Source organism: Priapulus caudatus, unplaced genomic scaffold, assembly GCF_000485595.1.
Source record: "Priapulus caudatus unplaced genomic scaffold, Priapulus_caudatus-5.0.1 Scaffold112, whole genome shotgun sequence".
Lineage (NCBI taxonomy): Eukaryota > Metazoa > Priapulida > Priapulimorpha > Priapulimorphida > Priapulidae > Priapulus > Priapulus caudatus.
The window spans coordinates 96,250-113,184 of NW_014577173.1; the positions used below are offsets into that span (position 1 = coordinate 96,250).

Below are 16,935 nucleotides of genomic sequence, written 5' to 3' on the forward strand. Positions count from 1 at the left end.
CACGCACGCACGCACGCACGCACGCACGCACGCACGCACACATAGAGAGAGAGCGAGCGAGAGAGAGTGAGATGGGCGAGAGAAACACACGCACGCACGCACGCACGCAAGCATACCTTAATACGCACTTGTGCAATAGTCACACAACCAGTCTGCGCCGCGTTGCCCGCGGAATGCTAAGCAGCAGCGTATATGTGTATGTGTGTATGTGTGACCGTGTGTCGGCCAGGCCGGACGTAGCATGTCGTGTCCGCTTTACGCGCGCAGTGAGCGCGAATCAACGACCTCAGCTAACAGGAGGGTAGCTGCGGGGTTGTAAGCACGTTGCGTCATGTGCGACTACTGCGGGCGGAGTTACTCGCTACTCGCCGTCATTCTAACGTGAGAGCTTTGTCGTACAGTCTGTTCGAGGGGCGCCTTCAAGTTGCTATAGGTGGCGTAATGGTAGAGATGTTATGCAATAGAGAAGATGCGTCCTAATAAAGTATTTAGTCACGGTAAATAGTACTCTTCCCCTCCTCCTCTTCACGTCCCTGAAACGTCTGCCTCATGACTCATGCCCGTAGAAACCAACATACGCATTCATGCACGCGCGCACGCACGTGCACGCGTACGTATGATGACAACCGCGATAACTACACGCATGCGCGCAGCCGCACGCACGCACGCTTGTCCCCGCGCGCGTACGTATGATGACAACCGCGATAACGACACACACGCGCATGCACGCGCGCGCGCCCGCGCACCATCTCCACGCGGCAACGCGCTATCTTTCGCCCGCATCTCAAACCACAGCTGACGGATCTCTAGAGATATACGTCGGGTCTGACACGTGTAATCTTGACGTCGAATTCTGAAGCTTCTTAGCTTGTGGCGAGACAGAATTTAAAGAGCAGCGTTTAAGTGCCGCTGCTTTTTCATGCATTACATCCTCGATGCAATTTAGCGGGCCGCACTCCCAGCCATGACGGCCGCCACCATGAATATACCATTTAATACACTGTGTGTATATAACATGGTATATGAAGCGTGCCGGATCCACCTATATTCAGGGCTTGGGGAGATAGTCCGGAATAGCGCGTATTTATAGGGACAGCGTGTACACACTGCAAAAATTAAGTCCGGGCCTGGCCCGTAGTTCTTTGATGTAGGCTCAGATTTGCAGTATGTACGTGATATATTAGATATATTAGACATTAGATATATGAGATATTCGCGGCCGCCGGCTTGTAGCGCGATATAAGGACGGATCTCCGACCTACATCTCGTTATCCACGATCATTCACTACGCTCTGAGATCGGTTTCGCATCGCAAGAATTACCGGACCACGGTAGACGCGCCCGCTCTACAAGCCGTGGCTGCTTAGAGACGGCCCGCGTTTTACTAAATTCGGTCATCAGTATCTCATCACGGCTCGGCGTGGCTGTTCCGGAAAGATAAAAGGCCCCATTCACATATATTGCCAGGCCCGTCTCGCACGTTTTCGTCTCTAACTCTCGCTCGCGTTGAGTTGTATGCTAATCGCAAAGTGATTCCCGTGTCGCGACGCCCACACCCTCCCCGTAACGCCCTCTTGTGGGTACTATATGAACTATCACCAACTCCTCGCAAATGAGAAGCCAGGAAAATGTCCAGACTGATATTCGACTGAATCATTTCCCACAAAGCTGTGCATCTCTGCAACAATATGAAAGATTGCACTGGTGGTGGTGGTGGTGGTGGTGGGGGTACTCAGAGGTAGTTTTCTCTTCTTCCTCTCTGTCGTGTAACAAACAGCAATGAGAAGATTATGCACATCGTTGGATCTCCCTCTCAGATATTATAAGAAGGTGACGAGTGCACTGCGTACAAACGCCTCTTCAGTGTGACACCCTTTCTACGCCTTATACGTTCACTGCGCTTGGTTGAAATCCACTATTATGTTGTTAAACACGTTCTCCACCAGCGCACAAACAAACGCGCTTTTAATCGGCCATTTGCAATCGTGGAGAAACGATACCGCTTGACCGGTCCGACTGACCGCTTCCTCATTGTTGCGGCCATCACTGTCTGACGCTACGTGGCGGCCATTGTGAGCGATGGACGCGCCACACCGCGGACGCTATCAACACTACACCGTCGTCACCCCGCGCAATATCCCCGACCAGATTTGTCACCGAAGCTTGTGCGACACAGCACTTGACCGATACAACATGTGAAACTCACAACGCATGAGGGGAGGGGAGGTATCTAAGACGAAGTGCATACGAATTTTTTCTCTCTGAATTTGAAGGTTTAAAACTGTATCCACCAGACAAAAAACTGTCACAAAATGTTCGTGAGCGCGCTACTAGTTCTTGATTGCCACATAAAAATGTTCTAACACTGCCACAATAGCACAAACAAGCCTTGTGAATTGATGAACGTAGTTCGCAAAATGTAAACGAACCGCCATGACCGTCTGTTTAAAATCTTAAAAACTCGAAGTTGCGCAAGCGGCATAGTCTAGTATTATTAGGATAGTAGTTTTGTACAACGAATTAAACGGTTTTTTTACATCCTCATAAAAACCTAGTATTGAGGAAATAATAAACTGTTGTTCAAACTTAGTTTCACTAAGAGATATTAACAAAATTATGAGGTTAGTAAATATTAAAGTTTGGCTTAGTTACGTACTATATCGCATGCCGTAACGAAGTACAGATTTATAAGCATAGCGGTCGAGTCACATATGGAGTCGCTGTGTCAATATTACTCCGCACAAAAGCGTGGGACGCATTCGTCGGTGTAATTCATTGGATCCTTGAATAGATACATTGTGGATTTCAAGAGAAAACCGCTCCAAAATGGCATCTTGGGCGTTTGTAGCAGGAAATAATAGCTACGGTGCGCGATTATAGACACGGTTATTCAGTCAAAGCCGTCGTTATGTCAACCGGCTGCCGATGGCGGCCATGTTGCTTCACCACTGACCTTCAAGGCTTCAGGGCGAACACGGTGCAGTCTAGGGCACGAGCGACGTTGAAGGAGACAGCAGCAGACGGGTTGCAGCTGCGTGTACTCACCGACCCACAGCTGCGCACGTCACCGTCGATTTGCATGCGTTGAATCTTGCATGAGGACATCGCTTCGAAGACGACCTTTCTTTCTCTCACTGCGCAGCTAGAACGACCCGCAGCCGTTTCATTGCTCTTAGTTCGGCTATATTTTCGCAGCGGTTGTGAGAAGTAATTGCTCGCGCCCCGTAGTGGCGGCCCGTGGCTTCCTTGTCTGTGTATGTCCGTAAAAGCTCGCCAGTTCCGACGCAGGCGATCCGGTCCCGTTACGACGTTACGAGCAGCGCGGCTGAATTGAGTTACGATCGACTCACGTGCGAGAATTGAATGGTGTGTGACGCCCTGCTTGAGGAGTGACGGCACGTGTGTGTGTGTGTGTGTGTGTGTGTGTGTGTGCGTGCGTGCGTCGCGCTGCCCTCGCCGCTGGTTCTCTGTAGTTGTGCGTGCGTTGCGTGGCGTGCGTGCGTGCGTGTGTATCGTGTGGTGTGTGTGGTTGCGTGTGTTGTGTGTGTGTGTGTCGTGTGTGTGTGCGTGCGTGGCGTGGTGCGTGTGCGTGCGCTGTGTGCGTGGTGCGTGCGGGCGTTGTGTGTGTGTGCGTGCGTGGCGGTGCGTGCCGTGTGTGCGTGTGCTGTGTGTGTGTCGTGCGCGTGTGCGGCGTGTCGTGCGTGCGCTGCTCCGCAGTGGCGTTGCGTTGGCGTGGCGTGCGTGCGCGTGCGTGGTGCGTGCGTGCGAGTGGCGTGTGTGTGTGCGTGCGTGCGTGTGCTGCGTGGCGTTTGCGGTCGCGCGTGCCGTGTGCCGCGTCGTTTGCGTGGGCATGCGTTGCGTGCGTGCGTGCGTGCGTTGCGCCGTGTATAGTGCGCGCTAGTCGTGTGTGCACCGTGTGCCGTGCGTGGTCATCGGTGATAGCAACCACAGAGAATAGTTTGTGTGGCTGTGTATAGATGTAGTGCGTAGCTCACGAGCTGGGGGTATATAGCTGCAGAGGCCGGCAGCTGGTGGGGTACACCTGTGAACGTGCCACGGGTAAGAGATAGAGCTAATACCGTTCGGCAACCACAGTAACGCTAAGTAATTGGTGTATATATTCTGCCGTTTGCATTGTTGCAGATGTATGCGGACCCGCGACCACCGAGGCCAACGGTTTCATGTCGAATGAAGATTCGATGCAACACAGCAAGGCCGGCTTGTAAGTGGAGCGACCAGCTTAAACAGCTACAGGTATGACTATACAGGCCTTATTATAGGCGCACCAATTCTAACCTACAGTTAAACTATATGCACTAACGCCAATCCATGCGATATTGTATACCCGTGAACCTTACTCTCTACGCTCTATGCCATAATTTCATACGCTCCCATGTGCAGATCCCCTCTCTCATCCTCGGTCCTCTCTTTCTCAGTCTCTCTTTGTCTCGTACCTCCCTTCCCCATTCTCTTCCTTCCAACGTGGGCGCTCATATGGCTCTCAATCTCACTCTTCTCTTCTCTTCCTCGCGTCCTCTCTCCCGGCGCGTCCCTCTCCCCGGCCCCTATCCCCCGCGCATGCCCCCTCCCTCCGTAGGGGACCCAGGCGGGCGGGTCCGCGGCGGAAAACTAGCACCGCTCGAGTCCGCGCCCGGACTTCCTTTCTACAGTCCTCGCCATCAACTGCGCGACAGCGTCATATCTATCAAAATCGTTCAATAACGCATTACACAACGGCACCATGCAGAGAGACAGAATGAGATGGGGACTGACAACAACAATAATGCACAATGTGCTCGCGATTCCAGCTCCGCGCCTCCCACCTCCGCGTATAATAGACCTCCCCCACCTCCGCGTATAAGCCTCCCACACATTCCTGCAGTGCAAGCCGTCCAGCAACTCTTGTCATCTCTCGTTCACCAAGCGCCTGCTCAATTCACGAAAGCTAATCCGCCTTTGCTGTCATTAGCCAGCAAGCAAAGGAATAGAGTGAGCTGGGCCCGCGAGATCGAGAGAGAGCGAGAGAGAGAGAGGAGACTGAAGAGTAACCGAGAGAGAGAGTAGAGGGAGAGAGAGGAGAGGGAGTAGGGGGAGGAGGGAAAAGGAAGAGAGAGAGAGGAGAGAGAGAGACGAGAGAAGAGATAGAAGAGATCCCTGAGGCCGAGCGGAGACGTACATTATAATAACAGCGAGCCACCACCTAACACGGAGCGAGCACTAGCGCTGCAGATCTCGATCGGTCGTGTACACGCACGCACGCATCGCACGCACGTCACGCACGCACGCAGACGCGCGCGCGTCGCACTGAGAACGCCGCACGGACGCATGCGCGCTTGCGCTGCGCGAAGAAAGCGCGGCGTAATATAGAGGCAGGGGACCGCCTGGCGCGACCGGCCCATGGGCGTCGGCCTGACCGGCGGAAATAAATGTTGGCGGGCACAAGTCACGCGCACGGGGGAGGTGAGTGTGAGATAATTAATACATAAACCTATTCTAGAGGCAGTCGTGCAACGATGTCGTCGACTCGCGCTAACTTTACGACTCACACCAAAGAGCGGCGGCAAGGACACCGAGTATATGACCGAGCGGCGCGTCCGCGATAGCATGAGGACAGATCGCGGAAGGCAGAGAGATGAGGCCGAGAGGAGAAAGAAGAAAAAATAGGAGAGAAGGGCAAGAGCGACATGAGAGAAAACGGAGAGCATAGAAGGAGAAGGAGCAAGAAGAGAGGAGAAACAGTATATATATATATATAGGAGAGACAGCAGAGAGAGAGAGAGATACGAGAGAGAGAGAAGAGAGAGAGAGAAGAGCACGAGGGGGAGAGAGAGTGAAAGGAGAATCAGAGAGAGGGCAGTGAGAGAGAGCGGAGAGAAAAGAAACTACAGAGGGGAGGGAGGAGAATGGAGCAGATCGAGAGAGAGGGAGCAGAGACAGGAGAGGAGAGAGGCGACGAGGAGAGAGGAGCTCGACGAGACCGTGAGTGCGAGGACGGACGAGAGAGAGAGAGGGAGAGAGAGAGGAGGGAGAACCGTGTGGGTGGAGGGCACAGGGAGCGACGTGAGGAAGGATGCAACTGAGAGATCAGAGAAGGATAGTGTCTCCGAGCAACAACAGCAGTCAGTTTAGCCACGACGTTCAGCACGGACATTGGAATTACGAGGACATTGGGTGGACATCACCAGACCCCCCAGCCAAGAACACATCGACAGTCCGTACAATCTGCTTGGTCATTCGGGGCGATAATCGCTCTCACGTTCCTATACCTTACCAGTGATTGTTGGCTTGTAACATGGATAATACATATTACATCAGGAAATAAATACAAAAAACAATCCTGAGTTTCATTCACTCCGAATCCGATATGCAGGGCACGTTTGGTCACGCACGGTACTGAAGATTATGCTCAATTCGCAGTATTAATTCAACGGAATATCCCTGAGGAACGCGTACCGGCGCTACTCAATCAAACTACCGCGTTAATTCCGATGATTGAAGACGCCAGTAGGGTGTTACTTTTAATTCACAAACATTACAACCAAAATCAAACGCGAATTGCTTTCTGCGGCGATCCCGGGCTTTTTCTGCGTTGTTGTTTCGCCGCTGGGGGTTACGCGCGAGTCGCCCGCTGTAATGCGGGCCCGCCCGCCATGCGCGAATCAGTCCACTGATTTCCCGGCTCTTTAACGAACCTCGCGAATGCCAATGCGAACAGTGTCCCGGATCTCATAGACCCTGATCACCCCGCGAAAGAGCTAGAAACGTCGCCGCATGCCAGCGGTAAGTAGACTGGGGTTCGCGACGGGGGCGACAGGCAGAGAATTGTCATCGCACTCTTTCTGTGCATAATTTAATTTCTATTGCTCTCTCTCTTCTCTTCTGTCGTGTCTCTCTCTCCTCTCCTCGTCTCTCTCTCTCTCTCTTATCTTCCTCTCTGTTTCTCATCTCTCTCTCTCTCGCTCTCTCGATTTATCTTTCTCTCTCTCTGCTCGCTCCGCTCTCTTCTCTCTCTCTCCTCTATCTCTCCTCTTTCCTCGTCTATCTCTCTCTATCTCTCTCGCCTCTCTCTCTGTCTGTCTCTCTCTCTCTACTCTCTCTCTCTTTCTCGCTCTCTCTCACTCTCTCGCTTTCCTCGCTCTCTCATTCTCATCTCTCTTTTCTCTCTCTCTCTCTTCTCTCTCTCTCTCCCTCTCCCCCTCTCTCTCCCTCTCCCCCTCTCTCTCTCTCTCTCGCTCTCTCTTTCCCCCTCTCTTTTTCTTTTTCTTTTTACTTGGTGCTTGCGCAATGCCGAACAGATGTGAGAGGATACCGCGAGGGAAATCGTCGTGGTGCACGAATCCATGGCTGACCGCACCTGCCGTCTGGTGGTAACGACCCCATTGCTGGATTCATATAGTTATCGCGTGGTCGTGGCGGGGAGCAAATTTTTTTCCCCACTTGAGTTCCGGACCACAGCCAATCAGCGCACTCCATTCACTCGACTTCCTTGAAGCAACAATGTAAAATGAATACCTCCTATCTCTAACCCTAACCCTAACCCTAAACCTAGTCCTAAACCGTACCCGATCTCTAACACGAACTATAATCCAACCATATATATAAGAACCATTTATTACAAAACACTATCTATGGTGGGTACGGAACTCAAGTGGGGAAAAAAATTTCGCTGGCGGGGAAGGATCAGCGGAAAATTCACTCTACATGAGTCTATACATTCACTCTGCCCTCCTCCTTCTACTCACTCGAACTGAAGCTTCACGAGCAACGCAGCGGGCCTCCTCTAGCACCTTCTAGCGCCTCTCTGTATGCCGCTGGGAGCAGATTTCCCACCGACCCGACCCAGCTATGAATCATCGCCGCAACGATTAAAAATGCAAGGCAGCATTTAATAACGAGATGTGTTTTGGAACGCTACGTCGCCGAGTGGCGACTTCCGATTTTCATCGTCGCTGCGGTTTCATTTATTTCCGAACAATGCCAGCATTAAATACCGCAGTACTGGGGGTTATTCACTGTTATTATTCATCCGATAGTGAATGGGGGGCTCGATAAGTTAGCGCGCAAACAGGGGGGGGGGGTAATATAAACCTGTTATTAGAGAATACCAGCATTTACGCGATTGCGCAATCGGTGGGATGCGGGCGGTAGTGCAGTTCGGCTCGCACGCGCGGACGCACTAGTTACGTACGCGTAGTCGCACCGTACTTAGATAAGCGTGTATGTGCGCGCGTGTGTGTGCACGTGTGCGTGCGTGTATGGTGATAACAACAGAGAATAGTTGTGTGGTGTGTATAGATGTAGTGGTAGCTACGTAGCTGGGGGTGTATATAGCTGCAGAGGCGGCAGCTGTGTGGGGTTACCTGTGAACGTGACCACGGTGTAAATAGGAAGCTAACCGTGTCGGCAACCACGTAACGTAAGTATTGTGTATATAATTCTGCGTTTGCATTGTTGCAGATTTATGCGGACCCGGACACCGAGGCAACGGTCATGTCGATGAAGATTAGGTGCATACACAGCAAGGCTGGCTGTAAGTGGAGCGACCAGCTTAAACAGCTACAGGTATGTATACAGGTTTATTATACCAAATTTAATACAGTTAACTATATGCACTAACGCCATCCATGCATATTTATACCCGTGAACCTTACTTTACCTCTATGCAAATTTCATCACTCCCATGTGCATATCCCCCTCTCTCATTCTCGGTCCCTCTCTTTCTCATTCTCTTTCTCTCTCTTTCTCTCTTTCCACGTCGCTATGCTCTCAATCTCACTCTTCCTCTTCCTCTTCCTCTTCCTCTTCCTCTCTCCGTCCCTCTCCCTGCCCTTCTCACTCCTCCTAAATCCGAACTAACTTATCCCCCGGACTTCCTTTCTACATTCTCGCCATCAACTGCGACAGCGTCATATCTATCAAAAATCTCAATAACGCATTACACAATCACGCAAGCAGAGAGACGAGTGAATGGGGATGACAACACAATATCACAATGTGCTCGCGATTCCAGCTCCGCGCCTCCCACCTCTCGCGTATATAGCCTCCCCCACCTCCCGCGTATAGCCTCCCCACCACATCCTGCAGGTGCAAGCGTCCATCAACCTTTCATCTCTCGTTCACCAGCACCGGCTTCAATTACGAAAGCTAATCCGCTTGTCTGCTCATTAGGCAGCAACAAAGGAATAGAGTAGGCGTTATGGAGTAAAAAAGGGTTATCGTACGAAACACGCTCGTTCTCTCGGTGACTTATGTCATTATATGACGATTGATATCGCAGCAGATTATAATGACACAAAGAGACAAAGAGAAACGAGATTACACATAGAACAAAGTTACGAGTGAAACGAGGGTAATGCTCTTTATAACACCAGGACATAGAAGGGCACAAGAGGGAACGTAGCATCCGCCTATATAAGCACTTGGGGAAGGAATCAATCCTATGGCATGTGTCCCGTGAAATGGCAAGGCCAGTCTCCGGAGAAGAGCGACGCGAACTGATTGAATCACATGCCAGCTTCAGCGCGGCTATGCGGGGCTCGGCTGCATGCTACCGCAAAGCAGACTCAAACCATCCGGCGCCATGTATTTCGCATGTTGCATCGTGCACGACTGAGGCAATGGATTCGTCATGCTCGTGCGATACGCTCATCAGGCTGCCAAGATATAGCAATGTATATTATAGAATGGCGACCGATGGCATATCACCCGCAATATTCGCGCATATTTTGCGTACGTATATATATAGCGTCGAAATTTGCAGCTCAGTGAGAGAAATCAAAACTCGAAGCGAAGACATAACGGATATATATATATATATATATAGTAGTATATATATATGATAATATCTAAGTACGTGGCGACTACGCGTACGTAACTCAAGTGCGTCCGCGCGTGCGAGCCGAACTGCACTAACCGCCCGCATCCCACCGATTGCGCAATCGCGTAAATGCTGGTATTCTCTAATAACAGGTTTATATTACCCCCCCCTGTTTGCGCGCGCTAACTTCTCGAGCCCCCCATTCACTATCGATGAAATAATAACAGGTGATAACCCCAGTACTGCGGTATATAATGCTGGTAATTGTTCGAGAAATAAACTGAAACCGGTCGGCGCGACGATGAAATATCGGAAGTCCGCACTGCGGGCGAGTACGCTTCCAAAACACATCTCTTATTAAATGCTGCCACTTCATTTTGTAAATCGTTGCGGCGGCGATCGGACTTCCATAGCCTGGGTCGGGTCGGTGGGAAAATCTGCTCCCCGCGGCATACACGAGAGTGGCCTAGAGAAGGTGCTAAGAGGAGGCCCGCTGCGTTGCGCTCGTGGAAGCTTCAGTTCGGAGTGAGTCAGAAGGAGAGGGCAAAAGATCGTTGAATGTATAGACTCATGTAGAGTGAATTATTCCGCTGATCCTTCGCCCGCCAGCGATAATTTTTTTCTCCCCACTTGAGTTGCGCTACCACCATAGATAGTGTTTTTGTAATAATATGTTTTATATATATGGCTCTGGTTATAGTTAGTGTTAGAGATCGGTACGGTGTTAGGACTAGGTTTAGGGTTAGGGTTAGGGTTAGAGATAGGAGGTATCTAAATCTTTACATGTTGTCTCAAGGAAGTCCGAGTGAATGGAGTGCGCTGATTGCTGTGTCGAACTCAAGTGGGGAAAAAAATTTGCTCCCCGCGCACGACCACGGCATAACTATATGAATCCAGCATGGGGTCCGTTACCACCGAGACCCGGCCGGTGCGGTCCAGCCATGGATTCGTGAGCACCACGACGATTTCCCTCTGTCGGTATTCTCAGCATCTGTTCGGATTTGCGCCAAGCACCAAGTAAAAAGAAAAAGAACAAGAGAGGGGAAAGAGAAGAGCGAGAGAGAGAGAGAGACGGGGGAGAGGAGAGAAGGGGGATCGAGGGAGAGGCAGAGAGAAAGAGAAGAGAGAGAGAGGCGAGCAAGAGAGAGAAAGAGAGAGACGATGAGAGAGGAGGAAAGCGACGAGAGTGAGAAGAGAGCGAGAAAGAGCAGAGAGACGCAGAGAGAGGAGAGACAGACAGAGGAGAGGCGATGAGAGATAGAGAGAGATAGACGAGGAAAGAGGAAAGATGAGAGAGAGAAGAGTAGAGAAGAGAGGGAGCGAGCGACGGAGGAGACGAGAACAGATAAACTCGAGACGAGACGAATGAGAGAGAGAGACGAACACGAGAGAGGCAAGATAAGAGAGAGAGAGCAGATGACGAGGAGAGGACGAGAGTAGACAGACAGAAGAGAAGAGAGAGAGCAATGAAATTAAATTATGCACAAAAGAGGCGATGAAATTCTCTGCTGTCGCCCGTCGCGAACCATCTACCCGCTGCATGCGGCGCGTCTAGGCTGCTTTCGGTGCTTCGGCTGACGGTATGAGTATCGGGAATAAGTTCGCATTGGCATTCGCGAGGTTCGTAAAGCCGGAATCAGTGGACTGATTCGCGCATGTGCGGCGCCCGCTATTACAGCGGCGACTCGCGCGTAACCCCCAGCGGGAAACAACAAGCAAAAAAGCCCGGGATCGCCAGAAAGAATTCGCGTTTGATTTTGGTTGTAATGTTTGTGAATTAAAAGTAACACCCTACTGGCGTCTTCAATCATCGGAATTAACGCGGTAGTTTGATTGAGTAGCGCCGGTACGCGTTCCTCAGGGATATTCCGTTGAATTAATACTGCGAATTGAGCATAATCTTCAGTACCGTGCGTGACCAAACGTGCCCTGCATATCGGATTCGGAGTGAATGAAACTCAGGATTGTTTTTTGTATTTATTTCCTGATGTAATATGTATTATCCATGTTACAAGCCAACAATCACTGGTAAGGTATAGGAACGTGAGAGCGATTATCGCCCCGAATGACCAAGCAGATTGTACGGACTGTCGATGTGTTCTTGGCTGGGGGGTCTGGTGATGTCCACCCAATGTCCTCGTAATTCCAATGTCCGTGCTGAACGTCGTGGCTAAACTGACTGCTGTTGTTGCTCGGAGACACTATCCTTCTCTGATCTCTCAGTTGCATCCTTCCTCACGTCGCTCCCTGTGCCCTCCACCCACACGGTTCTCCCTCCTCTCTCTCTCCCTCTCTCTCTCTCGTCCGTCCTCGCACTCACGGTCTCGTCGAGCTCCTCTCTCCTCGTCGCCTCTCTCCTCTCCTGTCTCTGCTCCCTCTCTCTCGATCTGCTCCATTCTCCTCCCTCCCCTCTGTAGTTTCTTTTCTCTCCGCTCTCTCTCACTGCCCTCTCTCTGATTCTCCTTTCACTCTCTCTCCCCCTCGTGCTCTTCTCTCTCTCTCTTCTCTCTCTCTCGTATCTCTCTCTCTCTCTGCTGTCTCTCCTATATATATATATATACTGTTTCTCCTCTCTTCTTGCTCCTTCTCCTTCTATGCTCTCCGTTTTCTCTCATGTCGCTCTTGCCCTTCTCTCCTATTTTTTCTTCTTTCTCCTCTCGGCCTCATCTCTCTGCCTTCCGCGATCTGTCCTCATGCTATCGCGGACGCGCCGCTCGGTCATATACTCGGTGTCCTTGCCGCCGCTCTTTGGTGTGAGTCGTAAAGTTAGCGCGAGTCGACGACATCGTTGCACGACTGCCTCTAGAATAGGTTTATGTATTAATTATCTCACACTCACCTCCCCCGTGCGCGTGACTTGTGCCCGCCAACATTTATTTCCGCCGGTCAGGCCGACGCCCATGGGCCGGTCGCGCCAGGCGGTCCCCTGCCTCTATATTACGCCGCGCTTTCTTCGCGCAGCGCAAGCGCGCATGCGTCCGTGCGGCGTTCTCAGTGCGACGCGCGCGCGTCTGCGTGCGTGCGTGACGTGCGTGCGATGCGTGCGTGCGTGTACACGACCGATCGAGATCTGCAGCGCTAGTGCTCGCTCCGTGTTAGGTGGTGGCTCGCTGTTATTATAATGTACGTCTCCGCTCGGCCTCAGGGATCTCTTCTATCTCTTCTCTCGTCTCTCTCTCTCCTCTCTCTCTCTTCCTTTTCCCTCCTCCCCCTACTCCCTCTCCTCTCTCTCCCTCTACTCTCTCTCTCGGTTACTCTTCAGTCTCCTCTCTCTCTCTCGCTCTCTCTCGATCTCGCGGGCCCAGCTCACTCTATTCCTTTGCTTGCTGGCTAATGACAGCAAAGGCGGATTAGCTTTCGTGAATTGAGCAGGCGCTTGGTGAACGAGAGATGACAAGAGTTGCTGGACGGCTTGCACTGCAGGAATGTGTGGGAGGCTTATACGCGGAGGTGGGGGAGGTCTATTATACGCGGAGGTGGGAGGCGCGGAGCTGGAATCGCGAGCACATTGTGCATTATTGTTGTTGTCAGTCCCCATCTCATTCTGTCTCTCTGCATGGTGCCGTTGTGTAATGCGTTATTGAACGATTTTGATAGATATGACGCTGTCGCGCAGTTGATGGCGAGGACTGTAGAAAGGAAGTCCGGGCGCGGACTCGAGCGGTGCTAGTTTTCCGCCGCGGACCCGCCCGCCTGGGTCCCCTACGGAGGGAGGGGGCATGCGCGGGGGATAGGGGCCGGGGAGAGGGACGCGCCGGGAGAGAGGACGCGAGGAAGAGAAGAGAAGAGTGAGATTGAGAGCCATATGAGCGCCCACGTTGGAAGGAAGAGAATGGGGAAGGGAGGTACGAGACAAAGAGAGACTGAGAAAGAGAGGACCGAGGATGAGAGAGGGGATCTGCACATGGGAGCGTATGAAATTATGGCATAGAGCGTAGAGAGTAAGGTTCACGGGTATACAATATCGCATGGATTGGCGTTAGTGCATATAGTTTAACTGTAGGTTAGAATTGGTGCGCCTATAATAAGGCCTGTATAGTCATACCTGTAGCTGTTTAAGCTGGTCGCTCCACTTACAAGCCGGCCTTGCTGTGTTGCATCGAATCTTCATTCGACATGAAACCGTTGGCCTCGGTGGTCGCGGGTCCGCATACATCTGCAACAATGCAAACGGCAGAATATATACACCAATTACTTAGCGTTACTGTGGTTGCCGAACGGTATTAGCTCTATCTCTTACCCGTGGCACGTTCACAGGTGTACCCCACCAGCTGCCGGCCTCTGCAGCTATATACCCCCAGCTCGTGAGCTACGCACTACATCTATACACAGCCACACAACTATTCTCTGTGGTTATCACCGATGACACGCCACGCACGACGGTGCACACACACAGCGCGCACGATACACGCGCAGCGCACGTCACGGCACGCACCACGCATGCCCGACGCAAACGACGCGGCACACGGCACGCGCGGACCGCAAACGCCACGCAGCACACGCACGCACGCACACACACACGCACCGCACGCAACGCACCAGCCAGCGCACTCGCACGCCACGCGCAACCCGGCATCCACGCACGCGGGCCAGCGCACGCACGAGCACGCCGCACACGCGCACGACACACACACAGCACACGCACACACGCACGCACCGCCACGCACGCCACACACACAACGCCCGCACGCACCACTGACACAGCGCACGCACACGCACGCACGCACGCACGCACGAACACACACAGACAACACACACAACACAGCAACAACACACACCACACGGTATACACAACGCACGCACGCACGCAACGCAACGCACGCACAACTACAAAACCACGTCACGCACGCACGCACGCACGCACACAGCACACACACACACACACACACACACACGTGCCGTCTACGTCCTCAAGAGCAGGGCGTCACACTACCATTCAATTCTCTCGCACGTGACGTCGATGCGTAACTCAATTCAAGGGCCGCGCTGCTCGTACGATCGTATACGGGGACCGGATCGCCTGGTCGGAACTGGCGAGCTTTTTACGGGGTACATACACAGACTAAGGAAGCCACGGCCGCCACTCACGGGGCGCCGAGCAATTATCTCTCACAACCGCTGCGATAAATCAGTAGTGCCAAGCTCAATGAGGAATGAACGGCTGCGGGTCGTTCTATGCTGCGGCAGTGAGAAGAAAGCAAAGGTCGTCGTTCGAAGCGATGTCCCTCCATTGGCCCCCAAGATTCAACCATGCAATCGACGGTGCCGTGCGCAGCTGTGGTCGGTGAGTACACGCAGCTGCAAGCCCGTCTTGCTGGGCTGTCTCGCTATCACGTCGCTGTGCCCTAGACTGGCACCGTGTTCGCCCTGAAGCCGTTGAAGGGTCAGTGGGTGGGGGGAAGCAACATGGCCGCCATCGGCAGCGGTTGACCATGAACGACGCTTGACTGAATAAACGCGTTCTATACATAATCGCGCCCCGTGAGCTATTATTTCCTGGCTACAACGCGCCAAGATGCCATTTTGAAGGCGTTTTCTCCTGGCGGTCCAGTTTGAATCCAACTGTATCTATTCGAAGATGCAATGGAAGTTACTGAGGCCGACGAAATGCGTCCACGCTTTTGTGCGGAGTAATATTGAATGACACGAGCGAGCTCCAATATGTGACTCGCGACGCGCTATGCTTATAAATACTGTACTTCGTTACGGCAGTGGCGAGTATTAGTAGTAAACTAAGCGCAAACTTTAATATTTATAACTAATAATATTCTGTTTTAATATCTCTTAGTGAAACTAAGTCTTGAACAAGCAGTTTATTATTTGTCCTTCAATACTAGGTTTTTATGAGGATGTAAAAAACCGTTTAATTCGTTGTACATAAATTACTCATGCCTAATAATGACTAGACTTATGGCGCTTTGCGCAACTTCGCGTTTTTAAGATTTAAACAGACGTTCATGGAGCGGTTGTTTACATTTTGCCGAAGCTACGTTCATCAATTCACAGGCTTGTTTGTGCTATGTGCCAGTGTTAGAGACATTTTGATGTGCAATCAGAGAACTAGTATGCGCGGCTCACGGAACATTCTTGTGACAGTTTTTGGGTCTGTGCTACAGTATTTAAACTTGCAATTGCGAGGAGAAAAAATTGCGTGATGCAGCTTCGTCTTAGATACCTCCCGTGCCCGATCATGCGTTGTGAGTTTCAGCATGTTTGTATCGGTCAGAGTGGCTGTGTCGCACAAGCTTACGGTGACAAATCGGTCGGGGATTATTGCGCGGGTGACGATCCGGTGTAGTGTTGATAGGCGCCGCGGTGTGGCGCGTGCATCGCTCACAATGGCCGCCACGTAGCGTCAGACAGTGACTGGCCGGCAAGAGGAAAAAAAAACGAAAAAAAGACATAATTAAAGAGAGACCAGAAAAAACACAAACAGCAAAAGGCAGATAGGAAGCGGTCAGTCGGACCGGTCAAGCGGTCTCGTTTGCTCACGATTGCAAATGGCCGAGGTTAGATAAGCGCGCGTTTGCTTTGTGGCGCTGGTGGGAGGAACGTGTATTGTCACAACATAAGTAGTCCGGATTCAACCAAGCGCAGTGAAACGTATAAGGCGTAGCACAAGGGGTGCTCACACGCTGAAGAGGCGTTGTGTAGCGCAGTGCACTTGCGGTCCCTTCTTAGTAATATTGGAGAGGGAGATCCAACGATGTGCATAACTTCTCATTGACCTGCTTTGTTACAGAAGAGAGGGAAGAAGAGAACACTACCTCTGAGTAGCCGTGCGCCACCGACGGCACCGCACACCCGACCAGTGCAATCTTTCATATTGTCTGCAGGAGAATGCGACACTTTGTGGAAATGAGTTCAGTCGAATATCTAGTCTGGTCATTTTCCTGGCGTTCTCATTTGCGTCAAGGTAGTTGGTGATTGAGTTCATATACGTAACCACAGAGAGGGCCGTTAGCGGGAGGGGTGTGGGCGTCCGCGACGACGGTATTATCGTGCGTTGGCGCAAGTGAGGTAGCATAACTAGCTGTTAAATTGACATCAAACAAAAGGGTGTATGAGAGGAGGCGCAGATCCGGATGGAGGGTCAGGTCAGATCTAGTCGTGCTCCA

At 51.8% G+C, this 16,935-nt stretch overlaps 1 protein-coding gene across 1 annotated transcript in view; it reads left to right on the plus strand.

The window, feature by feature from the left end:
* Positions 1-7,340: 7,340 nt before the first annotated feature.
* The window catches only part of LOC106805382 (TNF receptor-associated factor 4-like), a 23,511-nt gene continuing 13,916 nt past the window's right edge, over positions 7,341-16,935 (plus strand). The window contains exons 1-2 of the mRNA XM_014806945.1: positions 7,341-7,367; positions 8,458-8,562. Coding sequence (XP_014662431.1) covers positions 7,341-7,367; positions 8,458-8,562 — 132 coding nt within the window. The remainder of the gene's footprint in view (positions 7,368-8,457; positions 8,563-16,935) is intronic.